Here is a 25,201-nt window from a genome sequence, read left to right as displayed (position 1 = left end):
ATTTGATAGAAAAAACAGTCACCTCCCAATACAAGGTCCAGTATAGCTCCTCCTCGAGCTGGACTATCCATATGTGATATGTGGGCTGGTGCTGAGCAGAGTGGGACTGAGCAGGGCAGGGTTGGGTGAGCTAGGCAGAACTGAGCCAAGTGAAGTGGTGACAGATTTGGCCTTACCATCTACCAATACAGTAAACCGTCATTACAATGGACCACAGAGGGGAAACTGGTGTCCATTATTGCTGATTAAACACAATAACTAAGTAAGGTATTATCATTGAATGTATTTGAAACAAAGAACTGCAGATGATGGTAATACACAAAAGAACACAAAGTACTGGAGTAACTCATTGGGTCAGGCAGCATCTCTGGAGAATGTGAATTGGTGACATCGGCACCCTTCAGACTGATTCAGTCTGCTGACTTACTCCAGCACTCTGTTGTTTCACCTTAAAACTAGACGCTGAGGCCACTGGTCTGTACCAGTGAGCCCTTTTTAACCCACTGCACAGTCCGGTGATACGGCTGTTGTTGCGGCTCATGTTGAAGCCCCTGGCAACAGTGCTTTCTTCAGGCTGCCAACACCGACAGCACACGCTCGGGCACCGTGGGGCTCTCTCCCCTCTCACCAGATGTCAGTGGTTGCTTGGTCCGCTTGGCCGCTGCCTCCCCCTCCCTTGTAGTCGCCGTCATCTTCCAAGGTGGAGTATGTCGGCGACTCCGGGGGAAAAAGTGAAGACTGCGGCGGTAGAATGGGCAGGGCGAAGGGAGAGGGAGGAGGAAGCGGCAGCGGCAGCAGTGGAGGAGGGAGTGGGGAGCACACAAAGTGACGTCCAATAGAAGCGAAGCGACTGTTGGTGAGGGGGGAGGGAGTCCCACCGTGACCGAGCATGTGCTGTCGGTGGCGCTGGCCTGAAGAAAGTTCTGTCCCCAGGGCCTGCAGTGTGAGCAGCAACAACAGCTGCGTCAACTGAACCATGTGGCGGGTGAAGAAGGGCTCGTCTGGTGCACCATGTGAGCCGGTGCTGGGTGGGCAGATCCGTTCGCTATAACCAAAATCCCCTACAAAGGGGTCCATTAAAACAATGGTTTACTGTATATGCAGTTACTCACCATGGTCTTTTGATGGCACTTCCTGAGCCTGAAATATGCTACCTGGAAGTCACGTGAATCCTATTTGTATTACCATTTTTCCCACCAGAGCTGAAAAAAGCATATTTTGCCTCCATAGATGTTGTTGACTTGTTGTTTTCCTCCAGCATGTTTTTGTTCCAGATTCTAGTATCTGCAGGCTCTTTTGTCTTCACGGTAAATTAACTTCTGTTCTTAATTCACACATCTCACATTCTTAAACCCAGCAGCCTTTGTCTTATCTGTTTCGAACAGAAATAATTATTCTCTGTTAAATGGAATCGTATTCTGTCACTAAATGAAATAATGGGATTTTACAATGCAAAACTTCCCTTCTTGGTCATGTTTAACCATAAATGAACAGCATGGGTGAGATATTATGGAACTACTGTAGGGCCAGGTATACAGTCTAGTGTACCTGAGCTCCTCTGGAAAGGTAACCCAAGACTCGTTCATTAAAGTGAAGTGCTTGAGATTTTTAACATTGGTCATACTGTTGATCTAAGAATGCGGATGCTAAGGTGGTGATATTGTAGATAGTGAAGATGGCAGTCAGAAATTGCAGCAGGATCTTGATTGGTTGGGCAGGTGGGCCGAGGAATGGTTGATTGTATTTAATATGGAGAAGTGTGAGGTGTTGCATTTTGGGCAATCTACCTACCACAATCAATGGCAGGGCTCGAGGGAGTATTGTCAAGCAGAGAGATCTAGGAGTGCAGGTGCATAGTTCCTTGAAAGTGGCATCACAGGTGATAGGGTGGTCAAGAAGGCTTTCATCAATCAGAGTCTGGAGTATAGAAGGTGGGAGATCATGATAGAGTTGTAGAAGATATTGAGGAGGCCACATTTAGAGTATTGTGTTCATTTTTGGTCATCATTTTGTAGGGAAGATGATGTCAAGCTGGAAAGGGTGCAGAGTAGATTTATGAGGATGTTGTCAGGACTCGAGGGCCTGAGCTATAGGAGGAGATTGAGCATGCTAGGACTTTATTCCTTGGAGCGCAGGAGGATGCGGGGTGGTTTTTATTGCGGTATACAAGATCATGAGAGGAATAGATCAAATAAATCCAGTGTTTTTTTTGCCCAGAGTAAGGGAATCGAGAACAAGTGGACATACGTTTGAGGTCAGGGGGAAAAGTTTTAATAGGAACCTGAGGGGTAACCTTTTTACGCAAAGGGTGGGGTTGTATGGAACGAGCTGCCTGCGGAGGTAGTTGGGACAGGTACTATCATAACGTTTAAGAGACATTTGGACTGGTACTTGGATGGGATAGGTTTAGGGGGTTATGGGCCAAGTGTGGGCATGTTGGCCGGTGTGGGTATGTTGGACCGAAGGACCTGTCTCCACAATATATGTCTGATTCTAAGAACGTAGCCAATTTTTGGCTAATGTGTTGTGGCTTGGCACTTACATGACACAAGTGCTATTGAAAATGTATTTAAAGATGGTCATCATTGGCAGGCCCAACATTGATTTCCCATCAAGGTGGTGATGTGCCTTCTAGTTGAACTTGGAGTCTTTCTAGTGAAGGTGCGATTGGAATGTTGTTGAGCAAGTGGATTCTGTATTTGAGCTGAATGATGAGGCAGCTGATGAAAATCAAAAAAATGCAGATAAGACAGGAGAGGGCATTGCATTTTCAATGAGGAAGGGCCTAATAATAGTGCTGAGAGAAGATATGCTGAGAGTATTATCCAGTGAGGCTCTTGGGGTAAAACGTAGAAACAAGAAGGGGATTTTGATGATTATCCACTTCTTGGGAACTATTATAGGCCCCTCAGTCGTCAATGGGAATTAAAGGTGTGTAGGGAATGGTAAGAATAATGAAATAGTATTAGAAAGAGATATTAACTTCCCTGATATTGATTGTGTCACCCATAGTGCAAAGTGCTTGGATGGGGTGGAATTTGTAAACTATGTCCAAGAAAACCTCCAGGATCAATATATATAGAGAGTCCCATTAGAGAGGGTGCAACACTGAACCTCCTCTTCAGAAACGAGAAAGGGCAAGTGACGGAAGTATCAGTGGGAAACACTTTGGGGCCAGTGACCATAATTCTATTGGATTTTAAATAGTTTTCACTTAGAGGATATGCTGCCACTTAAAAGAAGAGCTGCCAGACAGCCCTCGCCAGACCAGACCCACTCTCGTCAACTTCCAGTATAGTCCCTGGTGGATTGTTCGGAAGTGATGACCACAAGATACAAGATATATGTGAGGACCTCTAGAGCATAAATGGGGTAGATAGTAAGAAATGTTTTCCCATGGCAAAGGCCATACATCAGTTTAAGTGAGTAGTAAGAGATTTTGGGGAGATCTGAGGAAAAACCTCTTCACCAAGAGGGTGGATGGAATCTAGAATGCACTGCCTCAGTGGGGGGATTGTACATGCTAATGCTATGGGGATGTTCCCCTTTGTGGGGAAACTTGAGGGCTAAAGGGCATAGTCTCGGAATAAGGGGTACCCATTTAAGATTGACATGAGGAAAATATCCTCCCTCTATAGTTGAGAGTTTTTTGAATTACATGTTCCAGAAGGCTGTGGAGATTGAATCATTGAATATATTCAGAGATGAGATTGTTAGTAGTAATGGAATCAAGGATTATGGGGATGTGGAAAGGATAATCAACCATTATCTTATTGAATGACAAGAGTGTTCTTAATAGCTTACTCCTATTCCTATTGCTTGTGTTCTGTCACTTTCCACGTGAATTTTGAGATCACCCCTCAACTGTCTAAATTTAAAAAAATGTACAGGCTTAGTCTGTTTACTTACTACTTGTATAACAATCTGCTATTAAAGGAATCAATTCTTGGTGCATGGCTCTGTAGGAGATGGGTCCCGACATGCTGAAGGGCTTGCAACTGATATAAGGACAGCAGAAATATTCAATGGGGCGGTTTAATATGGAGAAGTGTGAGGTGTTGCATTTTGGGCAATCTACCTACCACAATCAATGGCAGGGCTCGAGGGAGTATTGTCAAGCAGAGAGATCTAGGAGTGCAGGTGCATTGGACTCGGCATCGGTTACTCATCAAGGATCATCAAGGATGTTTATAACAGTAAATTTTTTATAACAGTAAATTTATTAGCATGAGTTACTCATTTTGACAGACTCACCTGTGTCTCTTCTGTGTCGTGGGGTTCTGCTTGTGCTCCCTCTCCTCCCAGATGAAACTAAATAGAGTTGCCCTTAACCTTTCACCCCATCAGTCTCTGCGTTCAACACATCATTCTCCACATTCCCACCACCACATTGCCATTCCATGGAATGTTCCCAATGATTGCTTCATCTTAACTCTGAGCCGAGGAAATGTGAGGTCGAGGCGCCTGCAGATGTGTTTGCTTGGATACCACCTCTCTCATGCTGTGTTTCAGATATACTATTAGCACTGCCATCACTTATTAGATTCCAGCTGGACTGTCAGCTCTGTGAGTTTTGATCATTTAATTTCCTGCTTTGACAGTGATTATTATGTCATTGTGCATCTGACCAATCACCAATTGGCTATCTTGAGCTCAGTAGATGCCTTCAGTGAGGGCAGAGGTGCCTGAAATATGAGCCATCAGCCAGCTGAAGCCCTGCTTCCAGGGTCTGGCTTAACGCAGAGACCTTTCCTCGAAGTGATATGGCTCTAGGAGGCACGTAGACAATGCCTGTGCCTTTCCTCAGCCTTTGCATCCCAGAGAGAGAACGTGAAGTAGGCAGAAGTTGGAATCGAGGTGAGTGTCTGCCCTGTAAAGCTTGGCTATCCAGCTTGGAATCTTGGCAAACCCCAACTATGTGTGGGTTAGGATCAAGTGTAAGTGCTGGTAAACCTTTTGGGATCTATTCAGATCTGGTTTTGCTGTGTAGGCAGAGGGCAGAATACATGGGACAGTATGAGTGACATTGGGGCTTGTGTGTGCATGTGATACAGATATTCACAGAGAAAGTGGTTTACTCGGATCACAAACAAATTGTGGAGCCAGGCTGGACTGCCAGGAAAACTTCAAATATCCAGCCATGAGAAATGATCCAAATAATGGCCCTGGTAACTGCAACAGAATAGCACAACTGGAAACGGGATTCAAGTTCAACTCCTGGGTGGTGTGTTGTAGAGCCCTTTTCTGTGCTGTGTGACTCTTTGACCTCGCAGCTTAGAGCCTCTTTCAGAAACCCACAAAGTGTATCAATTTTGTAGTGTTGGGAGAGATAGGAGAAAAAAGAAGATGGGGGGAAGTGTGGAAGTGCACTGAACGATGGGCAAGTGGACAATTATCAGGTGCTGAGTTCCCCCACAGCCTATGGTTGGATCCAGTGTGAGGTCATAGTCTCCTTTTGCCATCAGTCAGGGTCCTTGATTAATCTTACTTGTCCTGGGTCAACAATCAAAGTCAGATCTTAACCAATTGGCTGTCAGTATTCAGACTGGGTGTGATCGAATAAACAGTGATGATGATGTGCATCTTTCCTCCTCCACAGAAATGCCAGCACCGGCCAAAGTCGTCAAAGCAGGAAACCCAAGACCAAAGAAAGGAACCAAGGTAAACCCAATGAGCTGTTACAAAATCTTCTGATATTTTTAAATTATTGATGTTTTTTTGCTAAAATATGCTCTTTACTAACTCTGCATCTTTGTATCTAGCTCTTTTTCAAATACTGAGAACAAGAACATCAGGTCCATTGATTTGCTTTTCTTGAACGATAAGGTTTTCAGGCATTTTATGTACAGTTCTGGTCACCACACTACAGGAAGAATGTGGTAGCAATAGAGAGTGCAGAAGAAATTCAGGATGTTGCCTAGAATGGAAGGCTGTAGTTATAAGAAGAGAATGGATAGGCTGGGTTTATCTCACTAGAATGTAGGAGGCTGAGGGATGAATAGTCTTTTTTGGGAGATGAATAGTCTTTTTTCCCCAGTCGGGAAGCCTAGAACTAAAGAGCACATCTTTAAGATGAGAGAGGAAAGATTGAAAGGAGATCTGGTAGGTATGTTTTTCATAGAGATGCTGGAATGAGCTGCCAGAAAGCTGTTGGTAGGTGCAATGACAAACATTTAAAAGTTATTTGCACCAGTTAAGTGGCACACATAGTGGTGCAGCGGTAGAGTTGCTGCCTTATAGCGCCAGAGACGTGGGTTAGATTGTGACTATGGGTGCTTGTTTGTACGGAGTTTGTACGTTCTCCCCATGACCTGCGTTGGTTTTCTCCGGGATCTCTGATTTCTTCTTGCATTCCAAAGACGTACAGGTTTGATGGTTCATTGGATTGGTGATCGTAGGTCAGCGCGGACCCTGCGTCGTATTTCTAAACTAAACTATACTTAAATCAATTGAATTTATTGTCATTAGCACCGGAATAGTAAGGTGCAGTTATGGTGAAAATCTTTTTTTAGTATCACAGGTACAAGGAGAGGAACAGGGGCCCCAATACAGGTAAATGGAATTAGAGTAGATAGGTAACATCATGGACGAGGTGAGCCGAAAAGATCTCTTTCAAGCTGAGCGGTTCATTGAGTCTATAATTCATAGCTGTTGTAGCTGTCAGCCTCCTCGGCAGCTGTGGTTTTGATCAGCTTGTGGTTGTGGTGATGTGTTTTTAATGGGGCAGCTAGATGGTGACAAAGTGCGGCACATCAGGGCAGGTAGGCTTATGGAGAGGGAAGAAATATGTAATGCGTAATAAATGAATAATTTGCAGCAAAAATGATCAGTTCTGGCATAGACAGATAAAGTGAGCTATTGGACTTTGAAAAATTAATTACTTTATCCAAAACGTAACTATTCCAGACTAAAGACTCTTAACTCGACATTTTCCTGAGGAATCCGTGAGCTTGAAAAATTTTGATCACTTTTCCAAATAATAGAGTAACTAAAATAATCATTGATCCTCTGAAGAGACCCACTAAAATAAGCATTGATCCCTTGGAGAATAGACTAGTGAGTTAATAATAGTAGTGGGAGTCAGTTGGCAAAAGGGTCAGTTTTCATGCTTCATGTCGTGTAAGATAATGAACTGGGGTAGGAGCAGGTCACTCAGCCTGTCATCTCACTTCCGTCAATCCATGAGACCATGGCTGATCTTTTACAACAGTGCATTAACTGCACTATCCCCATATCCCCTGATTCCCGTCGTCATTTTTAAATGCTATCATTAATATACTCTGCGGCTGAACCCCAAAGCTCTCTTAGACAGAGAATTCTCGAGATTTGCTATCCCCTTGTGTGGAAGTTTCTTCTCATCTCAGCCCTGAATGGTCATCCCCTTGGTTGGATACTGTGACCTCTGATTCTAGTTATCTCCACCAATGAAAACATCTACCCTGCCAAGCCCTTTAAGTATGTTTTAAGTTTCAATATGATCAACTTCATATTGAAATTCACTAAATCCAAAATGTGTGGTTTGCTTAATTTCTTCTCATTGGCCAACCCCACGCTCTCAACTCCAAATTACAGGAATTAAGCTGATGAACTCTTGTTGCAAGTCGTCTGTTGCATGGATAGCCTTCCTAAGTTAGAGAGACCATACTTGCAGTCAGTATTTCAGGTGTGGCCTTAAGGCTGCCATAGGGATTGTTTTTTTGTTAATTTTATTTTGGGATGAAGACATCGCTGAATGAGGGCAGAATTTATTGTGTGTCCCTGATTGTCCTTGAAAATGTGGTTATGAGTTGCCGCTTTGAACCATTGCAGTTTTTTGGTGAAAATACTTCCACAAAGCTGTTGGAGAGGAAGTTCCAGGATTTAGTCCCAGCATCAGGAGATCTGGCTAAGGTGCAGGTGTCATTCCATTTGTGGGAATGTATCCAAACTGAAAGAGCAGCCCACTAAAAGCCATCCATTGTTGTTGAAGTTTTAACCTGACCATATTTAATTCTGCCCATCTCCCTTAGTACCCCCATTGAAGTTAGCCATACACTTAAGAAATGCAGTTTGGATTTCGCTGTGACCTTCATTAATCTTAATACCATGATCTGATGATCACTGCTCCCCAGGTGTCTTCTCACCAACAGTTGGTTTGCTCTGCTCCCCTTAGATTGCTGAAGCAGATCCATCAACCCCACCTTCCTCATTGAGCCAGAGACCTACTGATCAAATGGGTTTTCCTGAACATATTTAAGAAATAAAAGGCTGAGCCTTAGAAAGTCTTACACAAAGTATGGTGTGCCACAGGAATCATTGAGGACAGATGGGGACATTGAGGATTGGTCGCTGCAAGGTTCCCTGAAGATGGGCCGCATGTAGATGAGGTGATGAAGGTATATGTAATGCTCCCGTTTATTAATTGGGCCATGGAATATGATACTATGGACTTTATAGTACAACAATATAAAATATTAGCTAAGACACAGCTGGAGGACCAGCGACAGTGTATAACAAATCATAGATACAATGCTGAAATAGGCCCTTCGGCCCCACAGGCATGTGCTGACCATCAATTATCCAGTTACGCTAATCCAACCCTGCACCAACTACCCCTGAATTGTATCACTCATTTATGCACTGGTGTCAATTTACATGGGCAGGTTAATATACCAACCTGCATGTCTTTGCAATCTTGGAGGAAACCGGAGCATCCTGGGGTAATCCAGCTGGGATTGCTACTCTCAAGGAACCAGTTGTTTGCGCAGGGAAGAGTGCTGAGTATGTTTGTCAGGAGGGATGGAGCATTGCACTTGAGGAAAGACTTGGAAGGCTGGATTTGTTTTCTTTGCAATAAAGGAGGCTGATTTGTTTCGTTGGTGGGGCGTGAGATGCTGATTAAGGAACACAAAATTATGAAGAGCATAAAGGACATATAATCGGAAATACTTCCCCTTGGCAGAGATATTTGAAATCAAAGTGCATAAGAAGAGATTTAATGTTGAAGATGGGGGGGGTTCCAGGATTTTGGCCCAACAAAGATGAAGGAGCAGTAATGTTTCTTCAAGTCAAGGTGCAGTGTGAATTGGAGGGAATCTGTAGGTGTTTATGTTCCGTGTGATCAAGGTTACCTGTTTGGTGAAAAAGTTTGCAGGTTTAAGAGGTGCTATTGGATTAGTGATGGGTGTACTTTGTGTCCATGGTGTGTTGATGGCGAAAAAAATGCATGATTAGTGTGATGGATTGTGTGTGGCTTTGCTTTGGAAGGCATCCAGTTGTTTGTTTGTTTTGGGAGTTGTATTCCTTCTGTTTTGTACCTTTCGGATGGCTCAAAGCTTTTAAGTGTTATGAGTCACTTTGATTTGATCATGTTGACATGATATCTCTGATGCTGTTCTAGTTGGGTTTCTGCTCAATAATCACCCTGTGGGCATGATTATTGTGGGCGGCACGGTAGCGCAGCGGTAGAGTTGCTGCTTTACAGCGAATGCAGCGCCGGAGACTCAGGTTCGATCCTGACTACGGGTGCTGCACTGTAAGGAGTTTGTACGTTCTCCCCGTGACCTGCGTGGGTTTTCTCCGAGATCTTCGGTTTCCTCCCACACTCCAAAGACGTATAGGTATGTAGGTTAATTGGCTGGGTAAATGTAAAAATTGTCCCTAGTGGGTGTAGGATAGTGTTAATGTGCGGGGATCGCTGGGCGGCATGGACTTGGTGGGCCGAAAAGGCCTGTTTCCGGCTGTATATATATGATATGATGATATGATATGATGGTGTGGAGCCTACGGAGAATGTCAAAGCTGGGTGGTTAGACTCATTGATAATGGTCATTGTCGGGCATTTCAAAGGAATGAATGTTGTCTAGGTCTCCCTGCATGCAGGTGTGGGCACTGCGGTCACGAGTAAACATCCCCACTACTGACTGAAGGATGATGGTTCCACAGTGATGGCTTGGAGCTTGAACAATTAACCTCCAGTTTCTCCAACAATCTTCCTTTTGTGTGACTTATAACTGAACTTACCTTTGGAGTTTAGTTCTTTGGTTGTGATGAGTCGAATATTGCTGGTGAATCTAAACTGGACATTGGTGAGCAGCTTATTGATGAGTAAATGCTGGTGATAACTCTCATCAAGAGTGCCTTACGTTGGTCTGCTAATGATTTGAGAGGAGATAGATTGTGTCGAAATTAGCCAGTGTGGGTTTGTTCTACATTTTGAAAACTACCTAGCTGGGCAAATTTGCACATTGTCAGACAGATGCTGTATTATAATACTGGAGCAGGTTGATTAGAGGTCAGCTGGTTTTGAAGCAATGGTCTTAGCTACTGCAGCTGGAGTGTTGGCTGAATTAAAGGCCCTTGCTGTACCAGTGTTCTAGAACATTTCTTGACATCATGCATTCTAAGCTGCATGCAATATTGTGCACTAATTTTGAATAATTTATTTGCAAGGAACCTAGGTCACTCTAAATAATGACACCTCTCACTATTTTAAAATTTGACCAAAATGGATGACCTTGCATGTTTGCACATTTAATCTGCCATATCCTCGACCATTTACGTCACCTTTCCCTACTTCCTTAATGCGTGGCTGCACATTCTTCACATTACACAATGTCACTTAGAACTCATCATCAACACATTGGGATATTTTACATTGGTTTGTCCTCGGTTAGTCTCCGGGTTACAAACTTTAAAAAAAAAGTAGAATCAAAAGGGTCACACAGCACAAAAATAGTGCATTTGGCCCAGCATACTGAGCTGACCATCAAGTGCCCATATCCACCAGTCACGTTTACCAGCCCATTGTCTTTTATGACTTGGTGAATCAAATGATTATTGAGATACTACTTAAATGACACGCCTTCATCATTCCTTCAGGTGAGGCATTCCTAGATTCCAACACCATCTTCCTCAAATGTTCTTCCTCAAATCCCTTCTGAGCCTCGACCCTAAACCCGTGTCCTCTAGTTGTAGGCTGTAGTTTGGCACATTGTTGCCATCGGCGATTTAGGCTGAAGGCCCTGTTTCCTTGCTGTATAATTCTGATACCCATTGTCTGGCTGCATTCAGTGCCTGCAGCCTCTTCCAGTGTTACCTGAGTGATGAAGGACCCAGTTGTTCAGTGGAGACATTTGTTGGTGATACAAAAAATAAAGTGGTTGACTGTAACATTCATTGTATTTTGAACTCTGCACCTTTTCTCTTTTTACACTACCTGTTGTACTCATGCGTGGTCTGATAGTATTTGTCTGGTATGATTTGCCTGGATTTCACTATATTTCTGTACATATGACAATAATAAAAAATACAAATACCAATATTGAGGACGCAAGCAGCTTGCAAAAGGATAATTATGAGTGAGTGAGTGAGTGGGCAAGAAGTGGACAGATTGAGCATAACTTGGGGAAATATGATGTTATCCATTTTGGAGAGAAAAATGAAAAAGCAAATTGTTTTTCAAAAGGAATGAGGACTTCCGGTGGCGCTATGGACTGAGTAAGTCGCACGCCAACTAGCTCCGTGAAAATCTCGACTTAAGGAGAGAGGAACGGGATGGGCCCGTTGTAACTTACCGGCAATTCTTAACGAAGGGTGGGTGACGTCATTAGATTGCGACTTTTAACATTAAATGTTAACATGCAAGTACCATAGCCAATTGAATGTTGGCCTTTGGGTGTGGAGTATAAATGTAGGAAGGTTATAACGCAGCTTTGTAGGGTGGGATGTGCTTGCATTTGCGACAGTGCAGCAAGGGTTCACAAGGTTGATTCCTGGAATGAAGGAGTTGAAGTGTGAAGAAAGATTGAGCAGGTTGGGCTCAATACTTGGCTATAGAAGAGTAAGAGGTGAGCTTATTAGTTTTCGATTGTTTTGCTTCACCATGTTAGCAGCTTTCTGCCACCTAAACCTTTCATCCTATGTCTTCCTTCCTTCGGCCAATATTTTTCACCAAATACTTCATTCATTGTTCTCTTTGGAGGCCAGGTGTTCCGTGTCTCTGGGCAACTTGCTTTGGTAAAGAAATGTTATTGATCTGCATGCTAGAAGCATTGTTTAAAAGCAAGGTGACTTAAACCCATCCACAGACCCCTGAGTGTGCAGTTTTAGGCTTCGGACATCTTCATGCAGCATGGAGGGTGGGTGTTTCTCCAATGAATACATTTGGACTTTTGCCGATTATAGAGTAAACCACTCCCCCTCTGACCAGTCGGCTATTTTCCCTGGCAGTCAATCTGGGCAAATTAAAGTGAATTGTTTAGAACATTGGAAGGCAGCTACTTAAGCTCTTAAATTCCTTTATGCACAGAGGGAACTTGGCTGAAGAATTGGCTGTGCGATGTACAGTGCAGAGCCGCCTGGTGCCGTGGTGTTGTCGCTGACCAAATCTGAGTGTCAAGGCAAGGAATTTATGCATTTTAACCACAAAATGTGAACTTAGGTTTTGGGGAAGATTGTCCAGAAGCAGTTGTTGATTGCAATACTGGTTTTACATCTCCACTGCTGATGCCAGTATTTAGACTTGCCTAGTTTACAGGTGAACTGAACTCTGCTGCAGCCTCACAGCTCTCCTCTCGGAAAGCTAAATTGTTCCTGTGCTGCTGGAAATCATTCTGCTTATTTACTGAGTATGTCATTTACTATCTTTTGCTTTCACCAACCTGTCGTCATTGAATTCCTGTGGAGCTAAAATTAGCCCTGTAGCTTTCAAATTGCCAGATGCAATGGGCAGAAAACCTGTAGCAGCTTTACTGTCTGCACGTTACAGGGACATGGGTGGGCTTGGGCCATGAACAGAACTAGTTTGATATACACCTTTGCCCTTGTGGTTCAAAGTTGTGGGGAGGTACTTCTGGAAACAGTGTGTTGTATTTTCCAGAGAGCTTTAACTTCTGCCCCAGAGAAGCTCATTGGTGGATTTGCAGATCTATGGAATTCAATATGAATTCTTGACTTTTTAACCACGATAAGAGTTTGAACAGGCATGACTCTCAGGTTACTGACTTGCAAATTGAGTTTTTACACCCATTTTCCCTCTGCATGTTACCGATTTGTGTGCACTGGTTATCTCTAACCTTATCTTAAAGTGCAGCTTTCAGCCATCTCAAAATCAACTCGGGTCACCCTACTCGAGTGCAAAATCCGTGGTCAAGTTAGTGAGGTCTTGGGCCAGGAATAGTTTGTGGGGCTCATGGCCAGTGGCAATGAACGGGTAATGTTGAGTTAGAGTCTCTGAGGTATAGGTGCAAGTGAAGGAGTTGTGTGGGTAATTAGGCACCTACAATAGGACTGTGTGTTGGGTGATGCAGCACAGAGTGTACTACAGGGTTGAGGGTGCAGAATTGTATTTTTGATAGGACAGGAGTGTGCTCTGATGGAGCTGAAAGGCTGGGAGTCCTGAAAGTTTGTGGGAGATAAGGGTAAGGACCCTCTAATGGGGGTGGTGGGGGGAGTTAAGCTGGCTTGGGGTGCTGATGGTCCTCTGGTTGTGTGAGGGGAGGTAAGTGCCTGTTGCCGTTGACAAGTGGGTGCTCACCTTTGTCATGCTCAACATGAAAGCTGATCATTGAGTTGTCGGTGTTGCATACGGGAAATGCAGCAGTCCAGTGGGAGAGTGGGATCCCAGAAATGGTAAATGTTGAGTTAGTTTGTGATGGATTATTAATAAAATGGGCAGAGGAGCATGTCTCTTGTCCATCATCATGCTGGGAAGGCTGGGTGGGACCTCTGCATTAGGGATGGGAAGAGGTGATGATGGTCAGACAACATTTACTTGTACTGGGGGGGTTAGAGAGTGAGAGTTACTTGGCGATGGGGTGGGGTTGCATGCGGCACTGATGCTGGTGTAGATCTCAGTCCTGACTGCTCTGCGTTGAATTCAAGAGATACCAATTCAGCTTCTGTGTCGGATAACTGCTTCCCCCTGAAAAGCTGCTTTGTCAATGCAATTGGTTGTTGCCAACTAGGACTTCGTGGGTTCTATGTCACGGTAAATCCAATGGTTCAATATCCGTCCAGTTCAGGTTGACTGTTAGTGCCATGAGACCCTTTCCATATGTGAACGAGATTATTATTTCATCAGGAATGTGCCATTATGGAGTTTGATAATCTCATTAATGTAGCAAAATTATGGACGAATATTGTTCATTGTAAGAAAATAAGCTTTCCTCTATTTTTGCAAAGGCTGATGCAGATGTTCTCTGTTGCAGGTCAGCGATTTTGGTGACGCCACCAACTGGCCCACTCCTGGTGAAATCATCAATAACAAGGTAAAACTGTCAGAATTTGTTATTTTCACTGGTCAAGAATTGGTCAGACGAAAAATTAAACTTGATTTCAATGGTCAAATCATGAGATATCATAGAATGATAATGGTAAATGTTGTGTCTCTATTCAAGAAGGGCTGCAGGCAAATTGCTGGCAACCTTTGGCCATTGCGCTTAACATGTGTAGTTGGAAAGTTACCAGAGAGAGTATTCTGAAGGATAGGATATACAGGCATTTGGATGGACAAGGATTAATTAAGGATAGTATGATGGTCGTGTCTCACAAATCTGAGTTTTTTGAAAACGCGACTAAAAAGGTCGATAAGGGCAGAGCTGTGGATGTATATATGGACTTCAGCAAAGTATTTGACAAGGTACCGCAAGGTAGGCAATGTTCGAGGTAACGAGGTAACGAGGTAAAGAGCAAAGTAGACTGCTCTGGAAGGTTAGATCGCATGGGATCCAAGGAGAGATAGTTGAATGGATTGAAAATTGGCTTCATGGAAGGAAGCCGAGGGTGATGATGGAAGGTTGCTTCTCGGACTGGAGGCCTGTGACTAGTGGTGTGCCTCAGGGTTCGGTGCTTGGCCCGTTACTGTTTGTCATCTATATCAATGATTTGGATGAGAACATACATGGCAGGAGTAGCATGTTTGCAGATGATACAAAAGTGGGTAGTTTAGCAGATAGTGAAAATGGTTGTGAAAAATTGCAGCAGGATCTTGATCGATTGGGCAGTTGGGCTGAGGAATGGTTGATAGAATTTAATACAAAGTAATGAGGTGTTGAATTTTGGGAAGTCTAATTTGGGCAGGCCCTACACAGTGAATGGTAAGGCTCTGGGTAGTGTTGTAGAGCAGAGGGATCCAGGAGTACAGATGCATGGCTCCTTGAAGGTGGAGTCGCAAGTAGATCGGGTGATCAAAAAGGCTTTTGGCACATTGGCCTTTGTAATGGCAGTTTCTATACCATCTCAAAATCCCACTTCGATAGCCATTACGCCTCGGGGATGAAATGTAGTTATAGCTTACGCACACGTCGCACCCTGATATGACAAAACGAATCTTCCAAACTTCTTTTATTCATTAATTGGTTTTATTAAAGTAGCACAAATCATAGAGTAATTCATCAGTTTCCGTACGTTATCAACTGTTTCTTCTTCAAACAATATCTAGAATTCTTGCAGTTATTACCATATGGTTCTTACAAATATAGATGATACAAGCGTATGGTACGAGCGCGTGTGGTAAAGAACTGTATGCTCACCATCCTCCGCGTCTAAACTGACCCACAACCTCTGTCGACACGCTAGCCTCCTCCCATCTAGACACTCCCCATTACGCGTTAAGTCACACCCACAAGCAGGCAAAAAAGACATAAACTAGAAATATTAAAACATAGCCATAACACAATGACAATAACTGAATTAAGCATAAATGGCTCCTACAGCCTTCATTGGTCAGAGCATTGAGTGTAGAAGTTGGGAAGTCATGTTGCAGTTGTTTAAGGAGTTGATGAGACTGCATTTAGAGTATTGTGTTCAATTCTGGGCACCATGCTATAGGAAAGTTGTTATCAAGCTGGAAAGGGTACAGAGAGGATTTAGGAGGATGTTGCCAGGAATAGAGGGTGTGAGTTATAGGGAGAGGTTGATTAGGCTGGGACTCTATTCCTTGGAGTGCAGAAGGATGTGTATAAAATCATGAGAGGAATAGATCGAGTAGACGCACAGTCTCTTGTCCAGAGTAAGTGAATCGAGGACCAGATGACATAGGTTTAAGGTGAAATGGAAAAGATTTAATAGGAATCTGAGGGGTGACTTTTTCACACAAAGTGGTGTGTGTATGGAACAAGCTGCCAGAGGGGATAGTTGAGGCAAGGACAATCCCAACATTCACAAAACAGTTAGACAGGTACATGGATAGGACAGGTTTGGAGGAACCCACGTGTATGCTGAATAATTATGCACACCTTCACCATGACTCCTCTCAATCTTATTTGTTCCAGGGAGGGCAGCCCAGATTCTCGAATCTGCAATTTTGTCCGTATGAATAGAACTGAGGAATTGTAGGGGTAAAAAGACCCCAATGGGAGTGAGTTATCTACAGGCCCCCAAACAGTAGCCTGGATATAGGGTGCAAGTTGAATCAAGAGTTACAATTGGCATGTAGCAAAGGTAATGCTACGATGGTTTTTTTCAATCTCTTACTTTGCCGAAAATGCAATTGTTTTGTGGGGCGTATCTCTGGTCGCTCTGCAGCCTGACATCGTGGAGCTGGAGGCCTTGCCTGGGACTGACTTTGAGCCACCGTGGGGTGTGGACTTACCATCTGAGCGTGCGATCCCTTGCCTGGGATCGACGCTCCAACCGTGGCCTGCGGACTTTACCATCGCAGAGCTCGCAGTCTCGGGTTGTGACCGGTTGGGAGCTCCAAAAGCAGCACGATGTTCGACTGGTCCCAACCCGGGGTAGATCGCCAATGCTGACGCAGTGGAGCTGAAATCCCCGCCCATGTAAGAGCTTGATCGCCCCCGACGAGGAAGGCCCGCTGCCGGCTATGGGAGCCAAGATCATCCCATCAACGGAAGGTTAGAGACCCCCGGCCGCTGGAGGACAAAGAAGGGAGAGATTGAATTTCTTTTCACCTTCCATCACGATGAGGAATGTGGAGGAGTCACTGTGGTGGATGTTCATGTTAAAATGCATTTTGTGTGTCCTGTTGCTTTTTATTGTTATAACTGTATGGCAAATGAAGTTCCTCGTATGTTGCAAAATATACTTGGCTAATAAAGTATTGTTGTGATTGTGATTATGGGAGATTTCAACATGCAGGTAGACTGGGAAAATCAGGTTTGTACTGGACCCCAAGAAAGGGAGTTTGTAGAGTGCCTCCGAGATGGATTCTTAGCACAGCCTGTACTGGAGCCCACCAGGGAGAAGGCAATTCTGGATTTAGTTTTGTGTAATGAACCGGATTTGATAAGGGAACTCAAGGTAAAGGAGCCATTAGGAGGTAGTGACCATAATATAAGTTTTAATCTACAATTTTAGAGAGAGAAGGGAAAATCGGAAGTATCAGTATTACAGTTGAGCAAAGGGGACTGGAGGCAGAAGGGAGGAGCTGACTGGAAAGGGACTCTAGCAGGAATGACGGTGGAACAGCAAAGCCAGGTATTCCTGGGAATAATCCAGAAGATGCTGGACCATTTCATTCCAAAGTGGAAGAAAGATTCTAAGTGGAGTAAGAGGTGACCGTGGCTGACAAGGGAAGTTAAGGACAGTATAAAAATAAAAGAGAAGAAGTATAACATAGCAAAGATGAGCGGGAAGCCAGAGGATTGGGGAACTTTTAAAGAACAACAGAAGATAACTAAAAAGGCAATACGAGGAGAGAAGGTAGGAACGAAGGTAAGCTAGCTAAGAATATAAAGGAGGATAGTAAAAGCTTCTTTAGGTATGTGAAGAGGAAAAAAATAGTTAAGACTAATGTGGGTCCCTTGAAGACAGAAACAGGTGAATTTATTATGAGGAACAAGGAAATGGCAGACGAGTTGAACAGGTACTTTGGATCTGTCTTCACTAAGGAAGACGCAAACAATCTTCCAGATGTATTAGTGGCCAGAGGACCTCGGGCGACAGAAGAACTGAAGGAAATTCACATTAGGAAGGAAATAGTATTGGGTAGACTGATGGGACTGAAGGCTGATAAATCCCCTGGGCCTGATGGTCTGCATCCCATGGTACTCAATGAGGTGGCTCTAGAAATCGCGGAAACATTGGTGATCATTTTCCAATGTTCTTTTGATTTAAGGTCAGTTCCTGTGGATTGGAGGGTAGCTAATGTTATCCCACTTTTTAAGCATGGAGGGAGAGAGAAAACAGGGAATTATAGACCAGTTAGCCTGACATCAGTGGGATAACTGATGTGGTGGGGAAGATGCTGGAGTCAATTATAAAAGATGAAATAGCGGCACATTTGGATAGCAGTAACAGGATCAGTCCGATTCAGCATGGATTTACGAAGGGGAAATCATGCTTGACTAATCTTCTGGAATTTTTTGAGGATGTAACAAGTAAAATGGACAAGGGGGAGCCAGTGGATGTAGTGTACCTGGACTTTCAGAAAGCCTTTGATAAAGTCCCACATAGGAGATTAGTGGGCAAAATTAGAGCACATGGTATTGGGGTAGGGTACTGACATGGATAGAAAATTGGTTGGCAGACAGGAAACAAAGAGTAGGAATTAATGGGACCCTTTCAGAATGGCAGGCAGTGACTAGTGGGGTACTGCAAGGCTCGGTGCTGGGGCCGCAGCTATTTACAATATACATTAATGATTTAGATGAAGGGATTAAAAGTAACATTAGCAAATTTGCAGATGACATAAAGCTGGGTGGCAGTGTGAACTGTGAGGAGGATGCTATGAGGTCCTTCTGCAGTTGTATAGGGCCCTGGTGAGACCACACCTGGAGTATTATGTGTAGTTTTGGTCTCCACATTTGAGGAAAGACATTTGTGCTCTTGAGGGAGTGCAGCGTAGATTCAGAGGTTAATTCCCAGGATGGCAGGACTGTCATATGTTGAAAGAATGGAGCGACTGGGCTTGTATACCCTGGAACTTAGATGGATGAGAGGGGAACTTATTGAAAAGTATAAGATTATTAAGGGATTGGACACGCTAGAGGCAGGAAGCATGTTCCCAATGTTGGTGGTGTCCAGAAGCAGGGGCCGCAGTTTAAGAATAAGGGGTAGGCCATTTAGAACGGAGACGAGGAAAAACTTTTTCACCCAGAGAGTTGTGAATCTGTGGAATTTTCTGCCTCAGAAGGCAGCGGAGGCCGATTCTCTGGATACTTTCAAGAGAGTTAGATCGATCTCTTAAAGATAGCGGAGTCAAGGGATATGGGGAGCAGGCAGGAACAGGGTACTGATTGTGGATGATCAGCCATGATCACAGTGAATGGCAGTACTGGCTCGAAGGGCCAAATGGCCTACTCCTGGACCTATTGCCTATTGTCTATTTCCGAAGTTGTTTCAGTGATGTTTTGAGCGCTCTCTGTTAGACCTTCACTTCTCCCTTAAATGCAGTATTCTGTCCGAACCAGTGTTTTTTTAAACGTTTAATATAATCTTCCTGCTTTTATGCTCTGTGCTGTTTCTAATGAATCCCAGGGTGCCATTCTATTACTGATGTCTGTCATGTCTTTTCATTTTCAAAGATTCATACACATGCACCCAGATATTTCTGTTCCTGTGCACCTTGAAGAATTGTGCCATTTATCTGTATTGCTTCTCAACATAGCTGAATATCAACCTCCATTGTGAAAAGCAATGTTTACCAATACTCTATTTTCTGTCCTTCGACCAATATCCTATCCTTGAGTCAGTGACTCTTCTGCAGGCCTTGGGTTTGCTTGCCAGCCTTTATTTGAACTTAGTAAAGTGCTTGCTGAAAAACTCTGTGAACAAACATCAGTGTTTGTCTGAAGAAGGGTCTTGACCTGAAACGTCACCCATTCCTTCTCTCCAGAGATGCTGCCTGTCCCGCTGAGTTACTCAAGGTTTTTGTGTCTTCTGTTTAAACCAGCATCTGCAGTTCCTTCTTACTCATCTGCTTTTGTTTCATTGATCTCCATTACTTCATCAGAAAATCTGTTTAAGTAGTTAAATACAGTTTGTTTTTAACCTTCTCTCTGTATGCATCAAAACTAATTGTGGCCAATTTTCCCCTTTAATATTATTTATAAAAGATTCCTTGTTACTGGGCTTAAATTGAATGTCAGGCATACCCCAGCATCTTTTGAACAAAAATACTTTAATGGCATCTCCCACGTCGGAAGTTTGGAAGATCATGGCAAGCCCTTTTGCAACTAACCTCCTTGTTGCACTTCTCAATCCAGTCACACAGGGGACATCCCATCTGCATGGGGTGATCTGTTTAAGCATAGCCAGCCCCTCTAATAACTGTTTGCACCCAAATCATTGTTCTCCTTTCTCTCCTACAAAGCTTCTGAGAAGTGCACCCTTGCTTGGTGAAGGGCCTACAAGAGTACTTATAGGCCCTTCACCTAATAAGGAATCAAGGGATTTGGGGAAAAAGCAGGAACGGGGTACTGATTTTAGATGATCAGCCATGATCGTATTGAATGGCAGTGCTGACTCGAAGAGCCGAATGGCCTACTCCTGCACATATTTTTTGTTTCTATTCCATTTATGCCATCTGCCTGCATGCATAGATTACAACTTTGTCGCAAATCAGCCCCATCCCTTCTCTGGCAGCTTATGTACTGTTTGCATGTCCCTAGAAGCAAAATAATGGATGTACAATGTCTGAACAAGGACTTAAAAAATACTTGAATTGCTTATTAGACAGGTACAATATTTCAAACTGATGACTACACCAAAATTGAAAAGTAAGAAATAAACTAGTTTTAAGGTGGTGAAAAAGGGGTGATGTCTGTTTGGAGTTTGCACGTTCTCCCTGACAGTATGGGTTTCCACTGGGTGCTCTATAATAGGATAGTGCACAGGAGCAATTAGAAGTCAAAGCAGGATGATGGTGCAAGACAAAAATTGGAGATTTCAAAAGGAAAAATGGATGAAGATGTGATGTAAGTAGTAATTGTATCAATTTCCCTGAAGTTGTTGATCCGGCATGTTGAAATGAGAATATCCCATGAGTGGGGTCGCGTTCCCCTTCCGAGTTTATTCCCAATAGTATGTAATACCACACAAAAGGTAGTCACGAGATTGAGACAGGTTGGGGATTGGTTAAGTAGCAGGGAGGAATGTTAAGGCACAAAATAAGATCTTTTCAAGTTGGCAGCTTTAAATAATTGGTGGTTTGGTCCTCGGGTATCAGTGTCTCAAGAGATTTCAATTTATGTAATTAACTATCATAAACATTCTCAGGGGACAGGGTGAGCAGCCAGAGGTTGTGGTCCACATTGGAACCATTGACATGGATAGGAAAGAAGATAAGGTCCTGCAATGTTGGCACGGTGGCGCAGCGGTAGAGTTGCTGCCTTACAGTGAATGCAGCGCCGGAGACTCAGGTTCGATCCTGACTACGGGCGCCGTCTGTACGGAGTTTGTACGTTCTCCCCGTGACCTGCGTGGGTTTTCTCCGAGATCTTCGGTTTCCTCCCACACTCCAAAGACGTACAGGTATGTAGGTTAATTGACTGGGTAAATGTAAAAATTGTCCCTAGTGTGTGTAGGGTAGTGTTAATGTGTGGGGATCGCTGGGCGGCGCGGACTCGGTGGGCCGAAGGGCCTGTTTCCGCGCTGTATCTCTAAATCTAAAGGGAGTGCAGGGAATTACAACACTTCCAGCACAGGAAAAGGCCCTTTGCCCCACAATGTGTAAGCTGAACATGATGTCCAACTACACTAATCTCCTCTGCCTGCACATGATCAATACCACTCCATTCCCAGCAATTCCATGTGCCTATCTAAAAGCATCTTAAATGCCACTATCATAACTGCCTCCTCCACCCCCCTAGTAGCGTATTCCAGGCACCTTCAGAAAAAAAAAACACTTTTTTAATTGTCCTGCATATCTCCTTTAAACTTTGTCTCTTTCACCTTAAAGTTGAGTCCTCCAGTCTTTGACATTTGTACCCTACACACTAGGAGCAATTTACAGGGGCCAATTAATCTACAAATCCGCCTGTCTTTGGGACATGGGAGGAAACCAGAGCACCCTGAGGAAACCCATGCGGTTACAGGAGAATGGAAACTTCACACAGATAGTATTCAAGGTCAAGATCAAACCCGGGTTTCTATGCTGTGAGGCAGCAGTCTACCAGCCATCCCTGTGCAGACCCACTTAATGCTTGAATCATTCTATTTTATCCCAGAGTGGATGACCATACATCTACCTGCATTGAAATCCTGTGCCGCAGTTATGCCCGCACCCTCCCCCAACCTTGAATCAGTTTCATAAAACTTTGGCTCGACCACAGTTGCAGTTTTGATGTTCTGGTCACTGCCTTACAGCAAGGATGTGCAGGCTTTGGAAAGGGTGCAGAAGGGTGTTGTCTGGATTAGAGAGTATTAGCCATAAGGAAAGCTTTTTGCAGACTTGGAGCATTGCATGCTGAGGGACTACTTGACAGTAGTCAAGTACTGTCGAGTACTACTTGACTGCAGTGCTAGCTCGAAGGGCCAAATAGCCTACTCCTGCACTTATTGTCTATTGTCTCAGTACACATATATTAGAGGCCTAGATTGGGTAGGCAGAGCCTTTTTTTCCAGGGTGGAAATGTCAAATACTAGAGGGCATATAGGTTTACAGTGAGAGGGGTAAAGTTTAAAGATGATTTTGCAGAAAGTGATAGGCACTGGACCGAAGGTGCTAAAGCAGATACGATAGCAATGTTTCAGCAGCGTTTAGTTTACGTTTCGAGTACAACATGGTAACAGATCATTCAGCCAATGAGTCCACACTGCCCATTCACAATAGTTCTGTGTTATCACACTTTCGCATTCACTCCCTTTATACTAGAGCAATTTATAGAGGCCAATTAACCTGCAAACCAGTGGGTACAAGGAATTGCACGCAACAATACTGTGGGGCGAAGGACCTGTCCCTAAATTCTGTTCTGTGAATCAATCCCAACCTAATCCAGTGAACTGCTGAGTGTTTGCAGCATTCTTTTTCTGATCATGCAGTACCCTTTTTTGCCTCTGGATGTCAGTGTGTGCATGGTTCACAAGCAGCATTGGGAGGTTCCATCGAGAGCAAGCAAGCGCCTGGCTTGCTGGTGGCAGCTCCTGAACGAGCTAGTGACACAATATATATCAAAGTACAGGCAGTCCCCGAGTTAAGACAGGGCTTATTCCACTGCTTGTAATCTGAATCTTTCGTAAGAAGAAAATTAATAAAAGCTGTACCAGGAAAGGAACTGATGTGAAGAGAAAATCAGTGAGTGGATGCGAGTGGTCGTTGGCCAGCCTCACTGATCCTGAATGAGTGAGTGTATCTGCTCAGCGTTTCCAGCACTGCTTGGCTTTATCAACAATTTAGGTGTGCATGTGCTGAGCGTGCCATGCAAGGCTATAGTGTTGGATGGGGCAGACCTGGAGCCCATTACTAAATGTCATGAGGCACAAGGTCAAATGGCTTCCTGGGATGTGAGTTTTCTATGGTATTATGGTCAAAGTGAGTTCGACATCAGCAATGTGGAAATTTCTTTAAAGCAGAGAGAAAATATGAACAGGTCAGTGAGTGTCATCGTGATACTTTGAAAGTTATAGTATTCCAGGGGTTAGTAAAGAGAATTAATATTGATTCTATATTGTAGAGGTTACAGTATCCAGAGATTATACAGACATATCCATGCTAACCAAAACACAGTTTCTCAGACCATCCTACTTCTAAGTGCTCGCTCAGTAACCCTGTAGACTGTAGGTCTTCAAGTATAAAGACTCCTTCATTCCACACAATGTCCTGGTGAATCTCTCATAAATTCTCTCTGTTGATACTGGATCATCCCTGTAGTGTGACCACCAAAACTGGACACAGTACTTCATATTAAAGGAGGATAGATTTAAATTTGAGGCATTTTCAAGAAAATTGACCAGGCTTGTTCATGAGATGGTTGTAGGAGGAAGGATGCAGGTTGTGTCTATACTCGTTGGAGTTTAGTACCAAAACGGAGAACACATTCTGTGAGATTGTTTCCAATGTGGGGTAATGTAAAGCTAGAGGAGATATTTTTAGAATAAGCGCCTGCCCATTTAGGAGAGATGGGCAATATACTTAATTAGGGTTATAAACCTTTGGAATTCTCTACCCGAGATTATTGGATATATTTAAGAGCAAGTAGACATGCTTTGGTTTGCAGATGAATCAAGGATTATGGGATTACAGAGGCGATTAAAGATGAGACCAAGATTAGATCAGCCACAGTCTTGTTAAATGATGGAAAGATGTAAGGAGATATAGCACCTAATGTATTTCTTATGTTCTTTTTAACATATGCTGGCAAGCCGATACAGAAAGTGGCTATTATTATTCCTAAATTGTTTTCATCGTATTGTTGGCAGTAGCCTGTTTGGATTAATTCTCAACATTTAAAAGATTTTGTGAACATCTTAATTAGGAGCAGGAATGGCCCATTTAGACTTCTGACCTGCATCACCAGTCATTAATATAGCGGTTGATGTCATTGTAACCTCAACTCCATTTTCCTTCTACCTGCAACAACTGCCGTTTCACTGCTTTGCTTATCAAAAATCTATCTACCTTTGCTATAAAATGGCATTGAAAGGCCAGTGATATGAGAGAGCTGACTTCCAGTGCAATGTTACCCTACAGGTAAATGCAAAAAATCCAATAGCATCACTGGGAGTACAGCAGGAGTATTTTTCCTTTTGTCTTAGTCAGTGTTCCTTTTATTTATTCATTTTTTGAGATCTTGGCAAGGCCAGCATTTATTGTCCATTCCTAATTGCCCTTGAGATTGCTTGGTCATTTTGATAATATTTAAAAATGCACCACTTTTCTTCACTGAGGAACATCACTGAAAGATATATATTTTGTAACAATCTAGTGATTTTGTGGTCATTACCAAAGCTTCTTGCCATTATTATTCTGGATATTTCAGATTGTAAACTGCATTTAAATTGCAAAGTTGCCATGGTGGGACTTGACTTCAGGTGTCTGGATTACTCATCTGTCTTCTCTGTGCCCTATCATTCAGTCAAAGGTGCTGACATTATATTATGGCCATCTCAATGCTGCTGGTGGAATTCTGGTGGAATTTATTGACTGTTACATTTCCTAGGATCATCGGTATAGCAGGAGAAGGTCATTTACTCCCTGTTTGCATCAGGAAAAACCCTTCAGATTAATCCTACTTCCCTTTTGTGATCAATAGTTTGACAGGTTACAACTCTTTAACTGTCGGTGTGCTGGCTGAGATATATGAATCATATGGATTAGCCA

At 43.5% G+C, this 25,201-nt stretch overlaps 1 protein-coding gene across 5 annotated transcripts in view; it reads left to right on the top strand.

The window, feature by feature from the left end:
* larp1 (La ribonucleoprotein 1, translational regulator) overlaps positions 1–25,201 on the top strand; it is a 100,739-nt gene that overhangs the window by 28,739 nt on the left and 46,799 nt on the right. For all 5 annotated transcript variants that reach the window (XM_078411769.1, XM_078411768.1, XM_078411772.1 and 2 more), the window contains exons 2-3: positions 5,600–5,661; positions 14,190–14,249. In XM_078411769.1, the coding sequence (XP_078267895.1) occupies positions 5,600–5,661; positions 14,190–14,249 (122 nt within the window). The remainder of the gene's footprint in view (positions 1–5,599; positions 5,662–14,189; positions 14,250–25,201) is intronic.

This window comes from Rhinoraja longicauda, chromosome 14, assembly GCF_053455715.1.
Source record: "Rhinoraja longicauda isolate Sanriku21f chromosome 14, sRhiLon1.1, whole genome shotgun sequence".
NCBI lineage: Eukaryota > Metazoa > Chordata > Chondrichthyes > Rajiformes > Arhynchobatidae > Rhinoraja > Rhinoraja longicauda.
Note: the sequence above shows the minus strand (reverse complement) of the source record. Positions and strands in the feature narration are given on the sequence as shown.